General features: G+C 42.3%; 1 protein-coding gene across 1 annotated transcript in view; it reads right to left on the reverse strand.

Annotated features, from left to right (window-relative positions):
* GPM6A (glycoprotein M6A) overlaps nt 1-9601 on the reverse strand; it is a 342376-nt gene extending 332775 nt beyond the window's left edge. Inside the window, exon 1 of the mRNA XM_047714058.1 lies at nt 9381-9601. Coding sequence (XP_047570014.1) covers nt 9381-9384 — 4 coding nt within the window. The 5' untranslated portion in view covers nt 9385-9601. The remainder of the gene's footprint in view (nt 1-9380) is intronic.
* Between the last annotated feature and the right edge of the window lie 12544 nt (nt 9602-22145).

The raw sequence follows: 22145 nt of genomic DNA on the forward strand, positions 1-22145 counted from the left end.
GCAGATTCTTCTAGATCCTTATTGCCTTAATGTTTTTCATCTCATCAGGGGCTTTGATCCAGTGTTGAATCCCTCCCACGATAGCATCCTTAACTCTGTTCTGGACAGATAACACTCATTCCACACCTTTGCTTTCTTCCCTGTCTCCTACCATGATGAATCCTAAATAAATTCTGCATAAATAGGAGTGAAATTTTGTGTTTCTGTAACTTTCTACGAAGGGAGCAAGGTAGGCAATACCAGACAACACTTTAACGGTAAGAATGTTTGTTGGTTTCTTTGCCAATTATCTAAAAGTTGCTGCCTTCAGAGTCTGGACATGACCTCAAATAATGGGGAAGAAAAAAACACGTTCCCGTGTTCAGTAAGTGCCGTAACAGCTGCAGAGATAAGACACTGAGAGCATACAGAAAAGACAGACTTCCATTGGGTGCAGTGTTTTTGTGCAGGCATTTGTGTGCCATACTCACAGTTTTTACCTTATTACCTAACGATGTGTAAAAATTCAACAACTGACTGAGCATTTATTATATTTAAGACTCTTCTCAAATATCTTTTTCCCCCTATAAACATCCCTGTAAGAGAGATATTGATGGTATTATTCCCAAAGGCCCAGAAGGTTCAGTGACAAATGTGCCCAAGCTCCATGTGGATGAATTGGGAGAAGAATTTATTGAAATACTTGTTTTAACTCCTTATGCAGCACCAAACAGCCTCCAGGTTATATGGTTTGTCCCGTATCAATGCCGTCATTACTCTCATTTACTTCATGTTTTAAAACAGTTTTCATTTTTAGTAAAATATATTGCCAATAAAACTTTAAATCTCTACCATAAATAAATTATCAGTATTTCCTATCCTAAAAACAGGGACTACCAAATGCTCAAAGTCTAGGACCTGCCCTCCCTTTATTATAAAAGGAATTGTCTGAAATATCACTGGTACTTTTTAACTATTTGGCTATTTTTTTAAAGATTTTATTTATTTATTTATTTATTTAACAGAGAGAGAGAGAGAGAGAGAGAGAGACAGTGAGAGAGGGAACACAAGCAGGGGGAGTGGGAGAGGGAAAAGCAGACTCCCCGCTAGGCAGGGAGCTTGATGCCGGCTCAATCCCGGGACCTGGGGATCACGACCCGGAAAGAAAGCAGACGCTTAACGAGTAAGCCACCCAGGTGCCCCAAAATCTAATGCCTAACTTTTTTTTTTTTTTAAAGATTTTATATATTTATTAGTGAGAGAGAGGGAGAATGTGCCCAAGCAAGGAGAGAGGAAGGCAGAGGGAGAGGCAGGCTCCTTGCCTAGCAAGTAGCCCAATGCGGGACTTGATCCCAGGACTCTGGGATCATAACCTAAGCTAAAGACGGACACTTAACCCACTGAGCCACCCAGGCGTCCCTGGCCATTTTTTGACTTGTGTGTCACTTTATTTAAACCAGGATGCATTATCGTGTTATGTAAATGAAGATCTGTTAAGGTAATTGTTGTGATTTGCATAAATCTAATAGCACTAAATTAGGATTTCTTCGTGATTTAATCAAAAGAATTGAAAGAAAATTGAGATGAGAATAATTTTATCATTGTAACCTTCAGTTTTATTTGATGCCATGTCCTTGAACCACCTAAAAAATCATGCCCACCTAAAAAGGAAAGAGAGTATAACAGTGTTTGGGAGCATAGACTGAGTTCAAATCCCCTCTCTACTGCTTACTACTTCCGTTACCTTGCACAAATTATTTAAACCTCTGTGTAAAAATGAAGATAATAATATTTATATAATAGAACTGTTACAAAGATTGAATCATTAAGAATTCACAGAGCACCTACAAAAGTACATGGCACGTATTCAATACTGTATTTGTTAAATACATAAAATAAAAACATTTTGCATCTCACTAGTATGTACCTCATACTTCGAGAAACACTAGGTTGGGCACAGGGTGGGGACTTTTCACACAGGAAATATATTTAAGTCATGCTAATGAAGTTAAGTCAAGCAACAGAGTTTTGCATTTCCATGAAGAAACAGAATGGGAGTTGGGGGAAATCTGAGGGGGAGATGAACCATGAGAGACTGTGGACTCTGAGAAACAATCTGAGGGTTTTGGAGGGGAGGGAGGTGGGGGGTTGGGTGAGCCTGGTGGTGGGTATTATGGAGGGCATGTATTGCATGGAGCACTGGGTGTGGTGAATACACAATGAATTCTGGGACACTGAAAAGAAATCAAAAAAATAAAAATTAAAAAACAAAAAACAAAGAAACAGAAAGGGCCTGGCAAGGAGCAAAATGAGCATGATTAGATAATTGGGGGGTAAGAAAAAGCTAAGGGTGAACAGAAGAAATTGGTTTGTACTTTCTTTTCTTTAGGGAAAAAGTGCATGAAAGGGAACAGCAGGAATCACAGTGGTGAGGGTAAATGGTATGTAAGAGCTGTGTTTGAATGGAGTGTGCTGATCAACAAAGGGGGATGATTTTCGGGGAATGGAAGAGGGGAAGTAACTTGCAAGGAAAGACCACCAGAACCCAGGCAGGAGGGGGAGGAGTTGAATGAAAGCAAAGTTCATGATGTATGATCAAACAGTGTGGATGGTAAGAGATGGTAGGACCTTACATCCTCAAGGCCAGGTGTATCCAAGAGTCATCAAGAAAAGGAAAGAGGTGAGAACCATTTAGATACAGGAAGGATGTAATTAATTCAGTTTTGAACATACTGAGTTTGAGGGAGTAGAGGGACTGTGGGTGGAGGTAGGGGACAGCTGTGGATAGCAATACCAGTTTGGGAGTTATGTACACAGAAACACCTGAAGCCATGAGACTAGAAATCATAAGCAATCTTCAGGGGAAGAGTTTCAGTCATCTCCGGAGAGCATGACCCCATCATAAGGCTAAGGAGTGACTGTGCAGAAAGAGACAGGCAGCACCATTAGAAACCTAGCAAGTTTAAGGGAGAAAAGAAACAGAAATGTAACAGCAATCCCAAGGCATAGCTCTTGGTAACATTTTTTAGAGTTAGGAACTGGATTAAATGTAATATATTACACATACAAGTAAAAGAGTAAGAATTGTAGCTCGGTTGGCTTGATGAAGGAGAGGCAGGCATTCTGTATTGGTTATTTCTAAAATCATATCCCAAACTTCCTGCCTCAAAATGCTAGATTACGTGTTATACTGCAGGTCCATTTCTCAAGCCCAAACCTTCTCAACCTGAATCTTGGCAGTGGGACCCAGGAATTGTAACATAACATATTCCCTAAATTATTCTAATGAGACAATACAATTAGAGGTCTTAGAACAAGAAATTGTGTGGAAATAGCAAGAGATGACTTATTTTGCTTTTATATAGTTTTGGCATATCTTATACATTATGCAGCAAGTAGTGAGTGACTATTTTGACAGGTGATCTTAACAAACTAAAGAATTTATTTTAACTACATGTCATATTACCTTTGGACTCCTCATGCATTATTCTGATTATACTGGTTATGTAGGTCAAGCCTTTAATTTTTGGTAAGATCTGGTTGTGTTTGTTGTATAGTGTAGTATGCGTGAAGTATATGACTTCACATCACCTATCCTCATTTCCTCATCTCTTGTCAAGTAGTTGAAAATAGAACGACCTCAAATCAACCAAGTTGAAAGTCAGAATCTAATTCTTTTTTAAGGCCACTAAGTTTCTAGGTTGAAACTAATTCTGTCCTTGAGTTTAAACCCATCTCATTCACCCTAATTTTTGCCTCTCAGTTGTCTAGGAGAAAGCCCTATATTTTTGTATTAGAAATGACAACTCTGCCCCTCTCCAGTTAAAATTATAAAATGAGAATTTGCATTTAAAGTTTTGTTAAATCTTACATCTTTGATTTGGAAACATATGTTCCAAAAATGAGAATACTTAAGCCTATACTTATTTTTAGTCAACATTCCACCAGTTCAAATTATGTTTTGTATAATTAATATGTTTTTGAAAATTAAAGCAAGCTTCTGAGCAGTTCATCACAAAGCATTTAGTTTATTGTGAGAGGATATTAAATAAAGGATTTACTGACCTATATTCCAATTGATGACACAAACTAAATTCTAAGTGAAATAAATAGTAATCCACAATAGCTTTAGAAACTTCAGATTTAAATTAAAATAAGAAAGACTGAGATTATTTGAAATTATTTTGAGTAGAGCTTATCCCGACATCCTCCTAACACATTTGCACCCAGGCATGAATTTCCACACTCAAATGTTCTGCTGTGAAATTTTAGTGTGACTGACTAGATTTCTTCAAATTTCTAATTAAAGATTCAGTCCTTTATCATATGTGTTTCAAAAACTTACTTCAAATTTTCCCTTGTAAACCTGATGAGGTCTGTATGGTGAAGCACACTCCTAAGACATCTCTTTTAGAAATGAGATCAGTTAATTGGCTACTACCATTTTTTTCTCTCCTTGTAGAGCTGCTCCTCAAATCAAGAGGAGGGACCCAATGCCCCTCCCCTACAGCTTCCACCAGAGTTTCCTGGAACACTTGTCCTAGGAATGCTGCCTTTCAGAATCCAGCTGCCATTCTGTGAAGAGCCCAAGTCACCTGAAGGCAGCCCCAACGAACTCCCAGCCAAGAGCTAGCTAGCATCAACTGCCAATATGTGGGAGCTACCTTAGACAACCAGCCCAGTCAGGTCTTCAGATGCCTGCATTCCCAGAAGATATGAGACTGCAAAGGCATCAGACTTCAACAGGAACTGCACAGCAGTCAGCCTGCAGAGCCATGAGAGATAATAATAAGTTGTTGTTTTAATTCATTGGTTTTGGGGACGTTGTTATGTAGCAAGGATAACCAGAACATCAGTTTATCGTTCTCTATTCAGGTTCAGACTATAAGACTTAAAATTTTCCAAGGAGAGTAACATACCAGAGGCCAGATGACCTTTAAAAGTTTTACCTAATAGAGGACCTGGGTGGCTCAGTCAGTTAAACTTCCCAGCACTTGATTGTGGATCAGATCGTGATCTCAGGTCCTGAGACCCAGGCACATGGAGCCTGCTTTAGATTCTCTCTCTCCCTCTCTCCCTCACCCTGTGCCCCTCCCCGACGCTCTCTTCTTCTCTTAAAAAAAAAGAAAAAAGTTTTACCTAGTAGTCTAATGCCATTAAATTGTTCTTATTTTGCTTAATGGGAATAGCTCAACCTTATCTTCTTTGCCTGTTTTTCCCTCTAATTGTTACCCAATCAAGATCCGAGCTACATTAACATATCGAATCTTACCAACTCCCTCATCAAACAAAAGGGAAAACAGAATCCCCAAGACTCACATGACCCACCCAAAGATATAAAGCATTATCATCTGTTCTGTTTCTCCTGCTTCAAATCCTGGCTCTTTATACCCTTTTCATAACTGCCTCTACGGGGCCATATTTTTCCTAAAACTAGTATGAGTTCAAGACAATACCATGTTTCATTATTCTTTGCCTAAATTTGCAAATAATTTTACAGATCCTTAACCACGTCCAAATTTATTGAAACTGGGTAAGAACAAAATATTTCCGCCTGATTTTCTTCTCATCGAAATTTAGACTCCTTGATCTAAAGCTGAATGTGAAAGATGTCACATTTCACTGCTCTAATTTTAGGGAATTATGTAGTTTACGTTCCTCTTCCTGCAGGTGTTATCCTTTCTTTTGCGATCCCTCAACTAGCACTCCTTACATACTAACTTTCAAACAGGTAATTCATCGTGCGGCTTTACCTCTCACTGGAGGTTGATGACCCTCAAATCTTTATTTTCCTTCTTGTTCCTGTGCTGTACTAAATTCTCATTATGTATTTCCAACTAAATATTTGGGTTTACATGTCTAGCTATCACCTCTTAATTAACATCCCAAAAATGAAATTAATCTTCCATCCAGAGCATCGGGAAAATAAAGCATCGGGTTAATCCTTTAAATATTCTATCAAGGGACCCATTATTTCCCCAGTTTTTAATGTTTCATATCTCCAGAGATTTTATATTATTTGACATGCCCTTTTTTGATATCCTTATTTGATATATATTTGATACATCCTTTTCCTCAATGTTGCTCAATTATTTGATGTTATAGATTTCTCATTAAAAGTATCTTTCATCTATCTTTTTTCTTCATTTCCCCTGTCACCACTATTCCACTATGGCTGGTCTAAATATATGTCGTATCATTTCAGGATTACTTTGACAACTGGGTCTATCTTCTGGGTCTATCTTCTCAATGTATCCTTTGAATTAAACAACACTGGTCAATTCATCTCCTTTAAGCACTAATTTCATTGTAATTCTTCTATGCTCAAAAACCCTCCATGACTCCCTGTCTCCTATCATGTAAATTCTAAATTCTTCTGGTTACTTTTGAAGGCTCTCCAAAATCAAGTCCATTCTGTCAACTCAGCTCTATGTCTTACTACTCCCTAAAACTGACTTCCTTCCTGCTTTGAGAAGAGACCCATTGTCCTATCTAGAATACCTCTTCTCTTACCAAACCTTTTCACATCCCCCCCAAATCAGGTTCAATAAAACTCCCTCCATGAAACTTTCCACAATAACCTCTGGAACTGAATAATGTCCAATATCATGTTTTAAATAAAACAAAGAGCAGTAGGTGATGTAGTTACAGGAGAAATTAAAAATACTCCGGACCTATCTCACTATTAGAAGCCTGCAGGTCAAAGTTAGCCTTGCAGCTAAAATGCAAATACTCTTGGCAAAGAGTTAGTCCTGCATTTTTTTAGTATGAAACACTTCATCATATCCTTTCTGTAGAGCAATATTTGAGGGCAGAGGAAAAACCCTGTTGCATAACTAGATAAGCTGAAGGCATCACTGAGGAAAGAAAATAAAAGAAGGAAGCAAGAGATGCCAAAATCTCAATTTGCCCACTTCGCAAATAACCTTTCCTCTTTTTTTTTGAGAATTAGCCTTGTGCATTATAGATATAACTATAAATTATTCAGAATATTTGATTAACCAATTACTCTCATTCTTCTACAATGCTAGAGTATGGATTTCTTCTGAGTCAAACAAGAATTGACTGCTATATTCACTCCCATAGCACCATCTTCCTTTCTATAAAAGATAAATTTCGGTTGTCATGACACCAGAAAAAGATGGATTCAGCTTCCTGGCATACCCAGGCATTCTCCTACACTGTTTTCCCCCTTCATCCTAGCAGTATGGACTCCAACATCCTCACCCGCTGCTACCACTAAAGGACAGAAATTCTGACTAATGTTCTGTGTTTTTCACAAGTAAATTAAAAGAAGAGGAGAAAGATGACCTTAATTGACAAAGAGTTTTCTCTCTAGTTTCTGTACATATTTCCTTCCTTCCGTCTCTCATCAGCCCTTATCTGGTTGGTGGCTCTTCCTATTTCTGCACTGCGGGTGTGGGCCACTGTCCTGAGTCTTGGCATCTTGATCTCACTCTCTGTTGCTACATACTAGTTCTTTCTCTACTCCCTGACCCCTGGGTTCTCACTCGCTTGCTCTACCTACTCTCTCTTACTAGCCAACGTGAGTTCTTAGTGATTTCAATCTCAGTAAGAAAAATGTAATGTGTTCCGTGAGGAAGGTGGAGACAAATTTTAGGTATCTGTCTTATTACAAATAGGGAGGAGAATCTGTAAGAGTTAGAGACCAAGCTCAGGATTACCCTAAGGGTTCAGGTGTTAGCTCCACCTTGTTTTCATAATCACAGCTTCCTGTAACTGGGATCATGGCTAATTTATCCAAGGGCTACTGAAGTAAAATTCAGGACCAACCGTTTTCATTATAGTGTGGAAATGCAAGCTAGAGAAACAATTAACTTCAAAATTAAGAGTAAATTACCGTTTCATAGATAGTGCCCTCAAGCTTAAGGTTACAAGGTAAATGGTTTCATTCTTTCTAGAGACTGTATGTTGAATACGGATTGTATCTTAGTGCTTTTAGTGGGGTAAATGAGTAAATTCCATTGAGTCAATTATTTCGCCTTTCCATTCATAAGAGTTTTCTCCCTCCGTGTGTTTTTCTAACAAGAGTTTACATTCCCATGTACAATGAAAAGAAAGCATGGAAGACCAAACCTGAAATACTTTCTGCACACTTGGGAAAATGTTTTATCTTTCCTTTTTAACTTGGAAATATTCCACCAATTTCAGAAAAGTTTTAAAGACACGTCTCCTTTCTGGAGATCGTTTGCCACACTGCTGTATTCAAGGGCCCTCAAAATGGGTCTTTCTAAGACTTCCGGGTCAAGCAAAAAGGGACTATGAATGTCTTGACCACAACTCACATTCATAGGCAAAAATGTCCTCAGCCTTCTCGTTTTTCCTTTCTCCTAAATTGGCCAGTGTGTATAAACTCCGCCGATTAGCAGTCAAAGCATCCCCCTAACCCTTGAGTCTGTGGGAACTTAGGAATTTCAACCCGAGCACGTCGATCCCAAAGCCTCCTCTCCTCTGAAGAAATCCTTTCCAACAAAGGACAAGGAAGAGGCCGGGGGAGGGGCGCGCGACGGACTTGGACGAGAAGAAATGAGTGTGCGGGCGCGGAATAGTAAACCCGACTGCGGGCGGATCGCTCATCAGTCACCGGGAAATGCAGCGCCGCGCGACCCCGCGGATCCCCCCGGCAGAGCGAAGCGCGTCTGGGAGGATGCGGGTGCCTCCTCTCCCGCCCCTCGCTCGCTGCTCCGCGAACTCTCCCCGAGGGACCAGCTCCTCGCGCCGGGTTTGGATCGATGGTTTCGCACCAGGTTCGCCCACCCCCTCCACCCCTCCACCCCCGCACCCCACCCAGCCGCATTCCTGGGGCCGTGCCTCGCGGCGGCCGCCCAACTCCGCGGCAGTGGACCCCGTCCAGAAGCTCGCGCAGGGCTGGACTGCGCCAGCTCCGCCGCCCCCAGCCCCGCTGGGGCGCAGGCAGAACCCACCGCCCTCGGCCTCAACTTCCAACCTTTTGTGCCAATGCGGCACTCCGCCGAGACGGGGACTCGTCGCTAGCGTCCCCGCGGTCGCCCCGCGCCGGCCCCTCCCGCGCGGAAACCTGTGCGAATGGAAGTTGTGCGAAGTTTCCGCTTCTCGCGCCCCACCTCAACTTGCTCCCGGAGCGGCACGCTGCGGCGCGGGGACGCGAGCGGACGGCGGTCCCCGGGCAGGCCGCCCCCTCAGCCTTCCCCCGCCGCTCCCCCGGCGCCGAGCGCGGAGCCCCCGGGCCGCCGTCCCTGCGCGCTCGCGGCCGGGGGCGTCGGCGCAGCCTCCCGCGGGCCTCCCTCCGCCCGGTCCCCGCCGCCCCGCGCCCGGGAGAGGTCCCGCGCCCGACGGGGAGGCCGAGCCACGTCCGCTCGCTCTCCGCGCCACCCAGTCCCGCGGCCCGCCCGCGCACTCACCCATGGCCCGACGTCCTGCTGCGCGGCGGCTCCGGGCCCACGTCCCTGGACGAGCGGCCTCAGACGGGCGCGAGTGACCAAGTTCTCCCCGCCGCTCCTCAGCTCCTGGCGCCGCGGCGAGTGGCAGCCTCACCCCTCCCGGCCGAGCGGGTCTCGGGGTTCCCAGAGCCTCTGAGGACGCGCAGACCCCTCCCTCTTCCCACCTGCCTCGTCAGGCTAATGGCTACTGCCCGGCCCCTCGCGCGCGCTCTCCTCCCCGCGCCCCCCACCCCGCCCCCTTTCGCTGAGCCGCCGGCCACGTGCAGACGCCTCCCTCCGAACACGGAATACACACCGCGGACGCACGCCTGGTCTCGGCCCCGACCCGGGACACTGTGGCCAAAATAATAACCCCTAACGGAGGGTCTAGGAACAGATCATTCCAGAAGAGACAGATGTGATAGGGTGAAATTACATTCCCTAAGACCGTCTCTTGTCTCAAGTATACCGTGTGGTGTTTCTTTTCTTTTTTTTCCTTAATAACGATATTACTGAAGACAAGAGGAAAAGAAAATCCTCCTTTTATTTTATATTAAGTCTCTCTTCTTTTTTCTATGTTATATATGTTGGCTTCTGTGACCTGGCAAGGCTGTGAAGTCCTAAAAGCGCCCCTCCCCCACACACCCACCCACCCATAATATGCAGAAATCACCTGGAAAATAAATGACTCAATCCAGGAGGGAGCTGACGCTGCAGAAAGAACACTGGGCTTATCCGCCTGGGGGGATGAATTGTGATCTGGCTCTACCACTGATATACAGGGACTCAGTTTCCTAATTTGTAAAACTGAAGGATCTGGAATTGTAAAACTGAAGGATCTGGAAAATAGGATCTCTAAGTTCCCTTCATGCTAAAAAAAAAAAAAAAAAAAAAGGAAAGGAAAGAAATTATGTAATTATAATGGCCTAGTTCTTTCAGGTTTCAGACTGGAGAAGTTAATTTCAGCAAATCTGTCCCCAAAGTGTCTTAAGCTTCTTTCTCAGCCTGAAGTATACAAATCTGTGCCACAAACATGTGGAAAAATAAAACAAAGTGAGCATGGTTACTAACCTTGAGGAACGTTGCTATCTAACGCAGAAGAGGTGATACAAAAAATAAAGAACATAATGTTTAGCCAAAAGACATAAAGAAATGCAGAGCATATCATTAAAATGGCACAGAAACATGTGCACAGCTGTTTCTAACATAATGGAAGAGGTACACTCCTGGAAGGGGTGTTGGAAATGCATTTCGGTCAAATGGGAATAGAAAGTTATTCTTGTGGGAGGGGAAAGGAAGTAGTGGATGAAGTTGTAACTCTTCAACACACCATTTAGAAACGCATCATGGTTCTGGAAATTGACTAACAGGAACTGTGATTGCAGCAAAGTGTAACACTTATCTATGGGTTCCATCAAGGTAAATGATGAATGTATGGAGATTAATTCCTAAACACAGCTTTTGGATCATGACAAATAACCAGCCACTTACTTCCCAAGGACCTATTTCAAGGCATTACAAGTCTAAAAAAGTCTAAAAAATTAGAACTAGTTTTATTTTTCCTAGTGGAATTGTATTATGATTCCAAAATATAAAATTACAATAATAACATTAAGTACAGTTTATGAAATGCAGGACACTCTTCTAAGGGCTTTACATTAATTAATGTAATTCTCACAGCAAACTTAGAAGGGAGATACTATTATTCCCACTTTCCAGATGAGGTTGAGCCACAAATAAATAAATCACTTGCCCAAATTCACGTAGGTAATAAACAAGAAGGTGAGATTCAAATCTGAGTGGAAACGCTCCAGAGCCCAGGATCTCGACCAGTTTACAACACTGTGTCTCAGTATCGATGTGGATGGCTGCATGCTTGAGCAAGACGGTGGTATCTTCCAACACTGAGTGTAATCTATAAATATTTTAGACACTCTCAGTGACTTATAAGAATTTTGAAATACACTAAAAATATAACTTGTTACATACTGCCATCTAAATCATTGTGCTGTTTCTCTTTTTGCTGATTGTAAGTGAATATATGAAAATTTTGATGTTTACATAATCTGTCTTACAGTGACCATATAAATGGGCATCAATATCCTGGATCTCAGGTAGAGAAAAGTCATTATCTCATCTGAGATGTAACAAATTACATAATTTCACACGGGCCATTCATTAAGCATGTCAAGTAATTCATTGTCTCAGTTTCTGTATTCTAATCATAATAATCATAATGCCTATTCTCCAGCATTTCTGCTTTCTCATGTCTCACACTGATTGTCTATCAAGTCTCCAAATTATCTCTCCACTCCTCCTTCATTTCTAGCCCCACTGTCTTGTTCACTTCTTCACAAGTCCTGTGGGCATGGGGCTCCCACTTCTTTTTTAGAACATGAAGCTTCTCACCAGTCATTGAACTCACAACTGGGGCTCTAGCTAAATTCTGAGGTGAATGGAGACGCTTCATTACATTATATTACTGCAAATACGAAGGTTGGATGTGGGCAGAGAGTAACTGCTGGTCATGCATTGAGCGTTTTCTGTCTCAGATACTTTTCCAGCATCACCGTGATTTGATTCATTCAGGGAGAATGCAGAATTGAAAGAAAAAGACCATCAACAGTGAGAAATCAGAACACACAAACATTTAATAGCTATAGGCAATGGGTCCATACACAGGAGCAAAGAATCCTCTTGGGCTAGGGAAAGAACCCAGAGAAGGTCCTGTGGGGAAATTTTCCCCACAGGAGTGGCCAACTGGATTAGATACCACAGACAGGGCCAAATAAGATAAGGACTGAAACGCTCTTTGGATTTGGCAGTTATGACACCAGTTATGAGACTGGTGAGACTTCCATGTTGGTTAGCTCAACCTCAGGAGCTCCCCAAGTGAAATTTGAACCTGGCCCCTGTACACAGAGGCAGGGAGAAATGAAGAAAGAGGCAGACCACTCCAGATGAGTAGGTGGCAGGTTTAATAAGCAAGGGGACACAAGTAGAAGGCTTGTCATTGGTGGCCACAAGACAAGTGGATCTCCGGACTCACCCACCAGAAGCTTAAGAGTTGATACAGACAGCTTAATGGGGTTCAGTCACCTTTACCATTCAGACAGTGTCAATAACATGTTGCTCTCTCAAAGCAGTGTTCTTTTTTGTTGTTTTTTTTTTTTTTAAGATTTTATTTAGGGGCGCCTGGGTGGCTCAGTGGGTTAAAGCCTCTGCCTTTGGCTCAGGTCATGATCCCAGGGTCCTGGAATCGAACCCCGCATCAGGTTCTCTGCTCAGCGGGAAGCCTGCTTCCCTTCCTCTCTCTGCCTGCCTCTCTGCCTACTTGTGATCTCTATCTGTCAAATAAATAAATAAAATTTTTAAAAAATAAAGATTTTATTTATTTATTTGAGAGAGAAAGCACAGAAGGAGAGTGAGAGAGAGAAGCAAACTCCCCACTGAGCCTAACCCTAACCCTAACCCAGGACCCTGAGATCATGACCCAAGCCAAAGGCAGATGCTTAAACTGGCTGAGCTACCAAGGCATGCCTCAAAGCTGTGTTCTTGAAACAGATCCCAGTACAGTGGACAGAATGCACATTCCAAGGACACGGAGCGGGTGAGGAGCCCTTGATAGTCTAGATCCAGCTCCCCGGTCAACTGATGACCTCCTCCAACAATTAGCAAGAGTATAGTCAAGGGTGGGGAGCAGAGAAATTTGAAGAGGAATAAGTAATGAGAAGTAGGGATTAGGAAAATACTGTAGACACACTATTCATGGCTCATCAGGGAAAGAAAGAAGATAAGGCAGTAACTAGTATGTGTTAGAGTCAAGGAAGTTTGTTTAACTATAAAAGAATATGAGCATGTTTAATATACTACTGGATATGAGATAATGATCTTAGATCTACTTCTTAGAGTAGAAGGAAGAGAAGGGATCTGGAGCAAAGGGGAAGAATAAGCTACAAAGAAGAAGAAAAAAATTACAATCCTCTGAGATAGGAGTAAAGGCTGGGAGAGAGAAAGAAAGAAAGAAAGAAGAAAGATTTCATTTAAGTACGGAGCTTTGGGACAGAGGTGGACCAAAGACAGTCCTAATAGCCTCAGTATTCTTTTGGCACTAGGAAAGAGATGTGCTGGAAAAGACCATATTAGCACTGTTTCCACTTCAGAGAAGTCGTGAAGCTTGGTAAAGCTGTGGGAAAGTACAGGAAGGGAGCTGACCATGGTAAGTAAAAGAAACATCCAGCAGCATTGAGATTGTAGCCAAGACTGAACGCAGACTTCAAGAAAAACCAACTTACATCTTTGCAATTACTTTAGCAGTGCCCAGTAGACTGGATGCAACAGGGAGCTGGATGCATAGATGGCTGAGAGCTCTCATGGAGGTTATCATAGAAAGATAGGGAGAAAAATATGTTATGGCTGTTGGGAGAAAAGAACGTCTAAATAATGCATCTTGGATCTAAACTAGAACAGGAAGGAAGAGAACTCCAGGAACATCAGCTGAGGCAAAAGAGGGGTCAAATTACTGAAAATATAAATGAAGTTTAAAAGAAGATTTCATGGAAATAAAGCTTTAAAAGTGGATATAGACAGATTATATTCAAATATTGCCAAAGAAGACCTTAAGATTTCAGAGGTTGAGAAATCTGGGGTGACAAAAAGACCTAGGTAAGACCAAAGAAGAGGTTTGCAATGTCCAGCAGAGATGGTGGTTCCTGGTGTTGAGGATTGAGTCCCGCATCAGGCTTTCTGCTCAGCAGGGAGCCTGCTTCCCCCTCTCTCTCTGCCTGCCTCTCTGCCTACTTGTGATCTCTCTCTCTGTCAAATAAATAAAATCTTTTAAAAAAAAGAGTTGGGGGGAAATAAAACAGAAAGTCTGAGTCTGATTTAAATAAGGTAATGTGTTTTAAAAGATCGAATTTTAAAGAGGGTGCAAATGATAGTTGGAAATATAAATTTTAAAGGAAAAAATCAATGGAAAGCATTTATGGATGACCATAAAACCAATCAATATAATTTTTATGTGAAAAGAGTCAAGAAAAACCATGGATCCTTGAGCAGGACAACAAATGATAAAAGGGGTGTTTTAGGGAGATCAAGCTGGTGTTTTGGGGACTGCAGTTTCCAACCATAAGACTCATATTGTTGTTGTGGTTTGGTTTGGTTTGGTTTTTTGCTTGTTTCTTCAGGCTTATAAAGGGTGGTTCTTTTATAGCCACATTTATCATACAGAAGTGACCTTCACGCCTTATTTTCCCAACAAGCAAAACCAACACCACAGCTCCCAAATGTAGTCCCTGGTCCACTTCACTGACATTTGTTCCACTCTTTGGATGGTCATATCCAGATTTGGTTTCCCTTGAGGGAAGATCTGATTCTTGTGATTTTGCTTTTGTATTTATTTTAGTTGGGTCCACAAGAGAATTTTGAAGGATTCAGGGCCTTCCCTTGCAATGCTGTAGATTAATGTCTTGGGACATCTTCCCCTTTCGTCCCCAGACTTCTCCTGGCGGTCTTATAAGTTATTCTGGAGACAGTGGTTTTGAAGGCCATGGTGGTATTGGAGAGCCTCCCAATTTGAGCCCCACTGAGGGAATGGCGAGGTGGTTGGCACACCTCCATCCTCCACTGCACGAAGCCTTCTGGGCAGGTGTATACAATGCACGCACAGCAGCTTTTACTTTTGCTGGGCTCCTACCCATAGCTGTTTCTGTTTCTGGAGGCAGAAAATGCCTCCCTTCTTGAGCCAAACCATCTCATCTCATCTTCTCCTGCTCTCAAGCTGGGATTTAAGCCATCAGTTTCCCTGGTTCTCAGGACTTTGGAACTCAGATGGGACTGAATTATACCAGTCACACTCCTGGATCTCCAGCTTGCAGATGGCAGATCATGAAACTTCTCAGTTTCCATAATCATGTGAACCAGTTCCTTATTTTACATAGGTTCCCTGAAGAATCCTGACTAATACAGTTCACTTAATGAACTAGTCATTCAAAAGGGATCAAGACACAATAACAACCACAAAAAAAAAGAGCAAACAAAAATAAATGCTAACAAGCTAAATTTTTAAAAAATGGCAAACTATGAATCAAGAAAAAAGAAAAATGTTAAGTAGAAAAAAGAAAAGAAAAATGAAAAAACTAAGAAAAATAAGAAAAAGAGAATTAAAAATTAACATTAAAAGAATAAAGAAAAAATTTTTTATTTAAAGAAGAATAAGTAAAAGTAAGAAAAAGAAAGTGAAAAAGGAAAAGTTGAGAAAAAAGCAAATAGAAAAATTAAAAATACAAAATGAGAAAAATTACAGAAAAAGTGAGAAAAAAGAAAAGTATTGGAAAATAATGAGAAAACCACACATACACACACAAAGGGTAGGGGGGAAAGAAGGAAAAATCACAAGCAAAATAGACAAAAAGTTGAAAAGAAAAAAGCTAACTCTGGTCAAAGTCCCTTAGGTCACCAAAAACAAGCTTCCTGAGCTAAGAGGACCAAAATATAGGCTGCCTTTCTTCTGTGGACAACAAAATATGAGACATCTTGTGTGATGGGTGCCTATAAGCTTTGTCAAAAGTTTCGCATGGGTATTGCTTTCAGAATATCCCCACCTTTTCTTTCATTTCATTTCTTTCTTTTCATTCTTATAACCTTGTCTTACCACATTTCACACAGCAATTAGGCTTCTCCTCCTCCCTAGGCGCTCACTCTGTCCCTCTTACGGGTAAAATCTTTGGAAAGACTCTGTTTTCTGCACGTGATAGGAAAGATGGCATTAATATCCCTAAAGTACTTTTCCTAGCATAGAAGCCCTACAAAAAAGGAGCTTCACCCCCACTAGTCTGTAGTCCAGCTGTGGAGGAATCTGATTGGCCGGCCGTGCTGGAGGTCATGTGACCACCTGCAGGAGGCTGGCTTCCCCAAGAGCACAACACAATACCATTGGTCTACGTGGCTTACAGGCCAGCCCAGAGCTATCCCATGAAGGACACAGGACGGTAGCATATGAAGTTTCATACGTGATAGCAACATCAGGACAAAAAGGACTGAAAAAGACAACCCCCCTAAAAAAATAGCAACATTGGGAAATTGTTCAGTGTGGGTCATTGATAATTATTTAGAAAAAGCTGGCAAAGGCCAATAAATGTTTATGGATGATATTAGTACATATTGATTGTCCTAAAAAAAAATTTAAAAAAAAACTTTTCAAATTTAATGTCTTTCTTTCCAGATTTGGGGGGAGGGAGGGGAGAATCCCCTCCAAAAGATAATTTTTAAGCGTTTGACAGTGATCTAAAAGAAAATTTAGATAGTATGTCCCTGATCGGTACTTTTTTCAAAAAGTGTTAGGTTACACTGTGCACTGTAAATTACCACATGTACCCCTGATGTAAACAGACACATCCAACACTATTGTTCAAAGTCACATAAGAATGTTTAAGGAATCACAGAGGGACTTTAGATAATAAAAGCACAAGTGTGAAAGGCAAAACGTTGTAATGATTGGCGTGAGAAGACCTGTGGATCCTACAGCTAAAATAAGCATAGTGAACAATATGGCATTCTGCATGGCCCAAAGGATATGGGGAAAATTTAAATGCCTTCCAGTTACCAGGAACAACGAGATGTCCTTTTTGCACCAATAAAGCAGTTTTAAATGTTGTTCACTTCACTTTAGATATTATCAAGATCAACACGATTTGATAATCCCCCCAAAAAACCTCTGAAGACTGTGATGAATCCCACATATTTATAATATAATAAATTATTTCAGGACATCAGGAGCACAACAGTTAAAATGCAATTCAAGTGCGATTTACGTTTCACGTAGAAGAACCAGACATCGCTTATCTATTCTGACTCTAATAGCCCTGCTGTGAGCTACAATAAGGGGCTTCATCGAGTGTGCGGCTCTGAAGCCAGTCCTGTTTAAACCCCATCACATCACACCTCATATATTTCTTTAATAAAGAGAAGTACTTTCAAGTTTCTTTATTCGTTGGCTTCTTTGGCGATGCCTGGTATTGTTTTTACTGCAACATTTGAGTTATGGTACTGTCTTTGGTGCTGATAGACCTAACTCGGGTTCCTTTGATTCCATTCATGTATTCACTCTAGGCAGTTACGTTTGCAGGACAACACTCAAGTCTTTTTTTTTTTTTTTTTTTAAGATTTTATTTATTTGTCAGAGAGAGAGGAGAGCGAGCGAGCACAGGCGGACAGAATGGCAGGCAGAGGCAGAGGGAGAAGCAGGCTCCCCGCCAAGCAAGGAGCCTGATGTGGGACTCGATCCCAGGACGCTGGGATCATGACCTGAGCCGAAGGCAGCTGCTTAACCAACTGAGCCACCCAGGCGCCCCAACACTCAAGTCTTGTGAGGAAAGAACTACCTGGAAATTCCGATCAACTCTCCATTTTGACCATGTGTTTTGGTGTAAAGCCCCCCTATGTGCGGACTCTGTTGCACAAACATAACGAAGGCAGTCCTTCCCCCAAACCCTGAATTCAGTGTATTATTACTACTAACTGATAATTATACTTAATTTCTGTATGTGGATGCAGATTAGGGAGGGCCGTGTGGAAGCATTTCGTGGCATTCTTAGCAGAGCTCTGGGGATGTGATCCAAATGAAATGGTGAAAGCTTCTTAGGAGAAGCGACAAGCCACTCTGAAACCTCCATAGAGCTCTAGGGGGTTTTGATTCTATAGCCTGGAAGGGGGACATCTGCACCAGAGGGGACCGCACAGCCTGGAAATGACAAGGGCGTTTCAGAGCAGGAGTGGGCTGTCAGAAACCGTCCCATCTACAACATATAATTCCTCAGTGGCCTCCTTACCTACACCATTTTCTCCTCTATTTTGCAGTCAAATTTGTCATCCAAAAAATGCAAATCTGGCTATATCGTTTCCTGGCTTAGCATCGTCTACCTAAACATTAAAATAAGACTCGAACAATTTTAAATGGCATCTAAGTGGCTTCATGCTGCTTAGCACTCCAGCCTCATCTCCCGTGGTTGCCACTTGCCACGTCAGTGTGTAAGTCTCACCTGCGCATTATCCCCTTGGTTCCTGTGACTTACCATGCTTTCTCTCCACACAGGAATATGCTGTTCCTTGAGCTGAATATGCTGTTCCTTCAGCCCACCACAGTTCTTTTCTTTTTTTTTTTTTTTAAGATTTTATTTATTTATTTGACAGCCAGAGATCACAAGTAGGCAGAGAGGCAGGCAGAGAGAGAGGAGGAAGCAGGCTCCCCCCTGAGTGGAGAGCCCGATGCGGGACTCGATCCCAGGACCCTGAGATCATGACCTGAGCCGAAGGCAGCGGCTTAACCCACTGAGCCACCCAGGCGCCCTAGCCTACCACAGCTGTTGCCCCCACCAAACCTCCTCCCCTACTTTGCTCTGCAAATATCCACTGGCTTTATTTTCCAACTTGGATCCGACGGCTCTGCATGACCTACAGATGTGGATAGGCACCCCTTCTAGAGGCTCCCAGCGGCCCCAGTACTCCTCCCAGCAGAGAGCTCACCTTTTCATTGGTAATCATGTGCCCACGCAACTAAGACTCTGACCACACAGGAATCAGGCTTATTCTTCCCATCACTGTGTTCCCAACGTCGAGCCTGGAGCCTGACACATAGTAGGTGCTCAGTGTGACTTGAAATTTTACACGTGTGTGCACACACCCACACACACTCCAGTTACCATAGCACCTGAGATATTTTTCAATGCCATGTCCTTCACCCTTCAGCTCTTTGTATGGCGAAACACCGCCACCTGGAAACCCTCTGTAATTTGCCTTAGTTTACATACTTTACGAGCCCTCCATATGTGTAAGTCTCAGTCCACAGATTCAGTTGTAGAAATTCATTATCTCATTTGCTAAGTTAATGTATTATCCACTTCAGTCTAAATTCCCTGGAGATGCCAGGGCTCTCGGGCTTAGGGGTCCCCAGGGCGCTCCCCACAGGGATATTACAAAGTCCTGGGAGTCTCAGTATGTTATTTTCCAATCGTGCCTGCAGGCTTTCATCATCACCTTCTCCATGAGTCCTTCGAGCCAGCCAGCTCGGCAGCCTCCATGTCACACTAGGCTGTGGTCTCTTTCCCTTCGGGGCCTGGCCTCCTCCTCAGAGAACTGGCCCACAGCATCAGATAACAACCTTTCCTCTGCCCACTTTGGATTTCAACCTGACCAAAAAAAAAATTTTTTTAATGTTGGGAAAACCCTTCATTCTCTCTTTATGTTTCTTACAGATGAATTATTTCTCCTGACTCCCTTCCCTCGAGACAGTGAAATGTTGAGCCACAAAAGCCAAGAAGGAAATGCGATTGTAGACAACTTTAGCTTTCTCCTTTTATTGGTTGGAACTCTTCTGGTCAAGTGAATGGACACCCAACTCATACAGCATCCATTATGCATAAAGAATTGTGTTAGAACACCGAGAAAACCAAGGTGGAGTGTGGGCTTCCAGCAAGCTCCATTCCAGAATTCAAATGATGCCAGCAGGGTCTGGATTTCCTCTCTCCAGGTTTTGGCTCTACTTTCTCAGCTTGAACCTCCTCCCTGACTGATTCTCTGTCCATTATCTCTGGTTAACCACACCATTTTAGCCTTAAGTCCGCTAAGGAAGAGAATGAGGGTCTCTTTCCCAGAAGGACCAGAAAAAAACTTTGTTACCTTCACATGACTTGATTGGATCACATTTTTCTTTCCTGAATTCATGATGCTCTGAACAACTCAAACCAAGCTCCCAAACTTTGTCCTGAGCTAGGGATGGAACTTCTCTGAGAGTATATGGACTGAGGGTAGGAAGAATGATTTCTTGTGGAAATATGGCTATGATTACTGAAAAGTGGGGGAAATTAATGTGGGAAACAAGCACAAAAGGAACCTTTCCTATAAATAGTCTCAGAACTTCCAAGCCTGTGTGTCCATGACCCTCATTCTATTAGGAGGTAGCATCCAGTCATCCCCCCACACCCCAAACATACACACACATATGCACACAGCTTGAGTCAGGCTGGCCTAGCCCAGTAGAGTGGGACTTGTCTTGCCTACCAGCAGAAATAGCACTCTACCATTTCAGGGACTAGCCCTTTTTAGGTCTGGAAGCTTTGCTCTCTTAGATCCTTGAGCCTCCATGCTTAAAGTCCAGGATGCCCTGATAGAGGGGCACATGCAGAGGGACAAGGAGGTGTCTCAGTCTAGGGCCAACATTAAGGCCCCAGACCTGTGAAGGGGACATTCTTAGACTTCCCAACTCAATATAGTTATCAAGTGAATGCAGGCATACTGGTGACTTCAGCCAACACCACCTGGAGAGAAGAACCCCCCAGCCAACCAGCATGGGAAATAGTCAACCACGGTGGTTTTAGGCCACTGACATTTTGATTGCTTACACATCAAAAGGGAACTGATGGACTGATACATCCTCTCACCCACTGCAGGGAAATTCCACTGAGATAAGGAAGCACAGAGTGTGGCATCTGTGTGAAGGAGAAGGAGAAAGCCCCAGGGACTGGGGCATTCACCCATCTCCCTAAGGGAAACTCTGACCTCTGGCTTTTTTCTGTATGATTCCTGCCTCCCCTAGGAGGACCCCCCGATGTTCAAACAGGCCAGTTCACACCGTTGGTAAGTGTGAATTGGATTGGACAAAAAAGTGCATGAGTCATTTAAATTCTGAGAAAAGAATAAACTGGAGAGCTAATAGGAAAGAGAAGTCATTCAAGAAAAAACTTGACCCTAGTGCGGCAGACACTGTAATACCGATTTGATTGTTCTGACCACAGAAAAGTGTGAAAAGCATAAGCTGGTTCATCTTGCTTTTGGGGGAAAAAAAATAATAATAAGACAAACGTAGTCATGAAGCTCTAGAGCCATCTCACCACCATTGATTTTCTGCTGTTTCATTGATCCTTAAATGATATGAAAATGGCTTTAAGCTGTAGGAATGAATCATTTAATCAGAATTAGACATTTTACTTATCTGTTGGCTGTAGATGTGTTAAAAACTGCATTGACTGAGGGTGCCTGGGTGGTTCAGTCACCCAGGCTTTGCGTCTGGCTTTGGCTCAGATCATGATACCAGAGTCCTGGAATCAAGCCCCGCATCGGGCTCCCTATTCAACAGGAAGCCTGCTTCTCCTTCTTCCACTCACCCTGCTTGTGTTCCTTCTCTCACTGTGTCTCTCTCTGATGAATAAATAAAATCTTTTAAAAAAAGAAAACTGCATTGACTGATGGATAGCAGTTAATTTATTAAATAATTTATATGTCATATACATACATGACGTACAGTACAAATATATGTATGATGCATATGTATATACACATACAAAGGCATGCTTCTTTCACTGCCAATAGAATACTTAAAGATTAAGATTATTTAAGGTTTGTAAAACATTATTTTAAAACTAGAACATTTAAAATCCTTGTACTGATATTTATTTAAGGGGCTTTGGGGGTCAATTTTGGAAGTTCTTGATGTTTAGAAGAAAGCATTCATCTTCTGCTCCATAAGTAAAATTAATCTGTGAAAACTACATATTATGAATATTTATCTATTAACATAAAACGAATTCTAGTTAAGTTACAAGCAAAGCAGTTTGAGGATGGTTAGGGATTGAGAAAAGGCCTGGGAGTGAACTGGATGTGGAGGTGAGGTTTGGGAGGAGACAGGGTAATGTAGATTATTATTTTATATATATATATATGTGTGTGTGTGTGTGTATATATAACTTTATTATT

Source organism: Lutra lutra, chromosome 2 (assembly GCF_902655055.1).
Source record: "Lutra lutra chromosome 2, mLutLut1.2, whole genome shotgun sequence".
In the NCBI taxonomy this organism is placed as follows: Eukaryota; Metazoa; Chordata; class Mammalia; order Carnivora; family Mustelidae; genus Lutra; species Lutra lutra.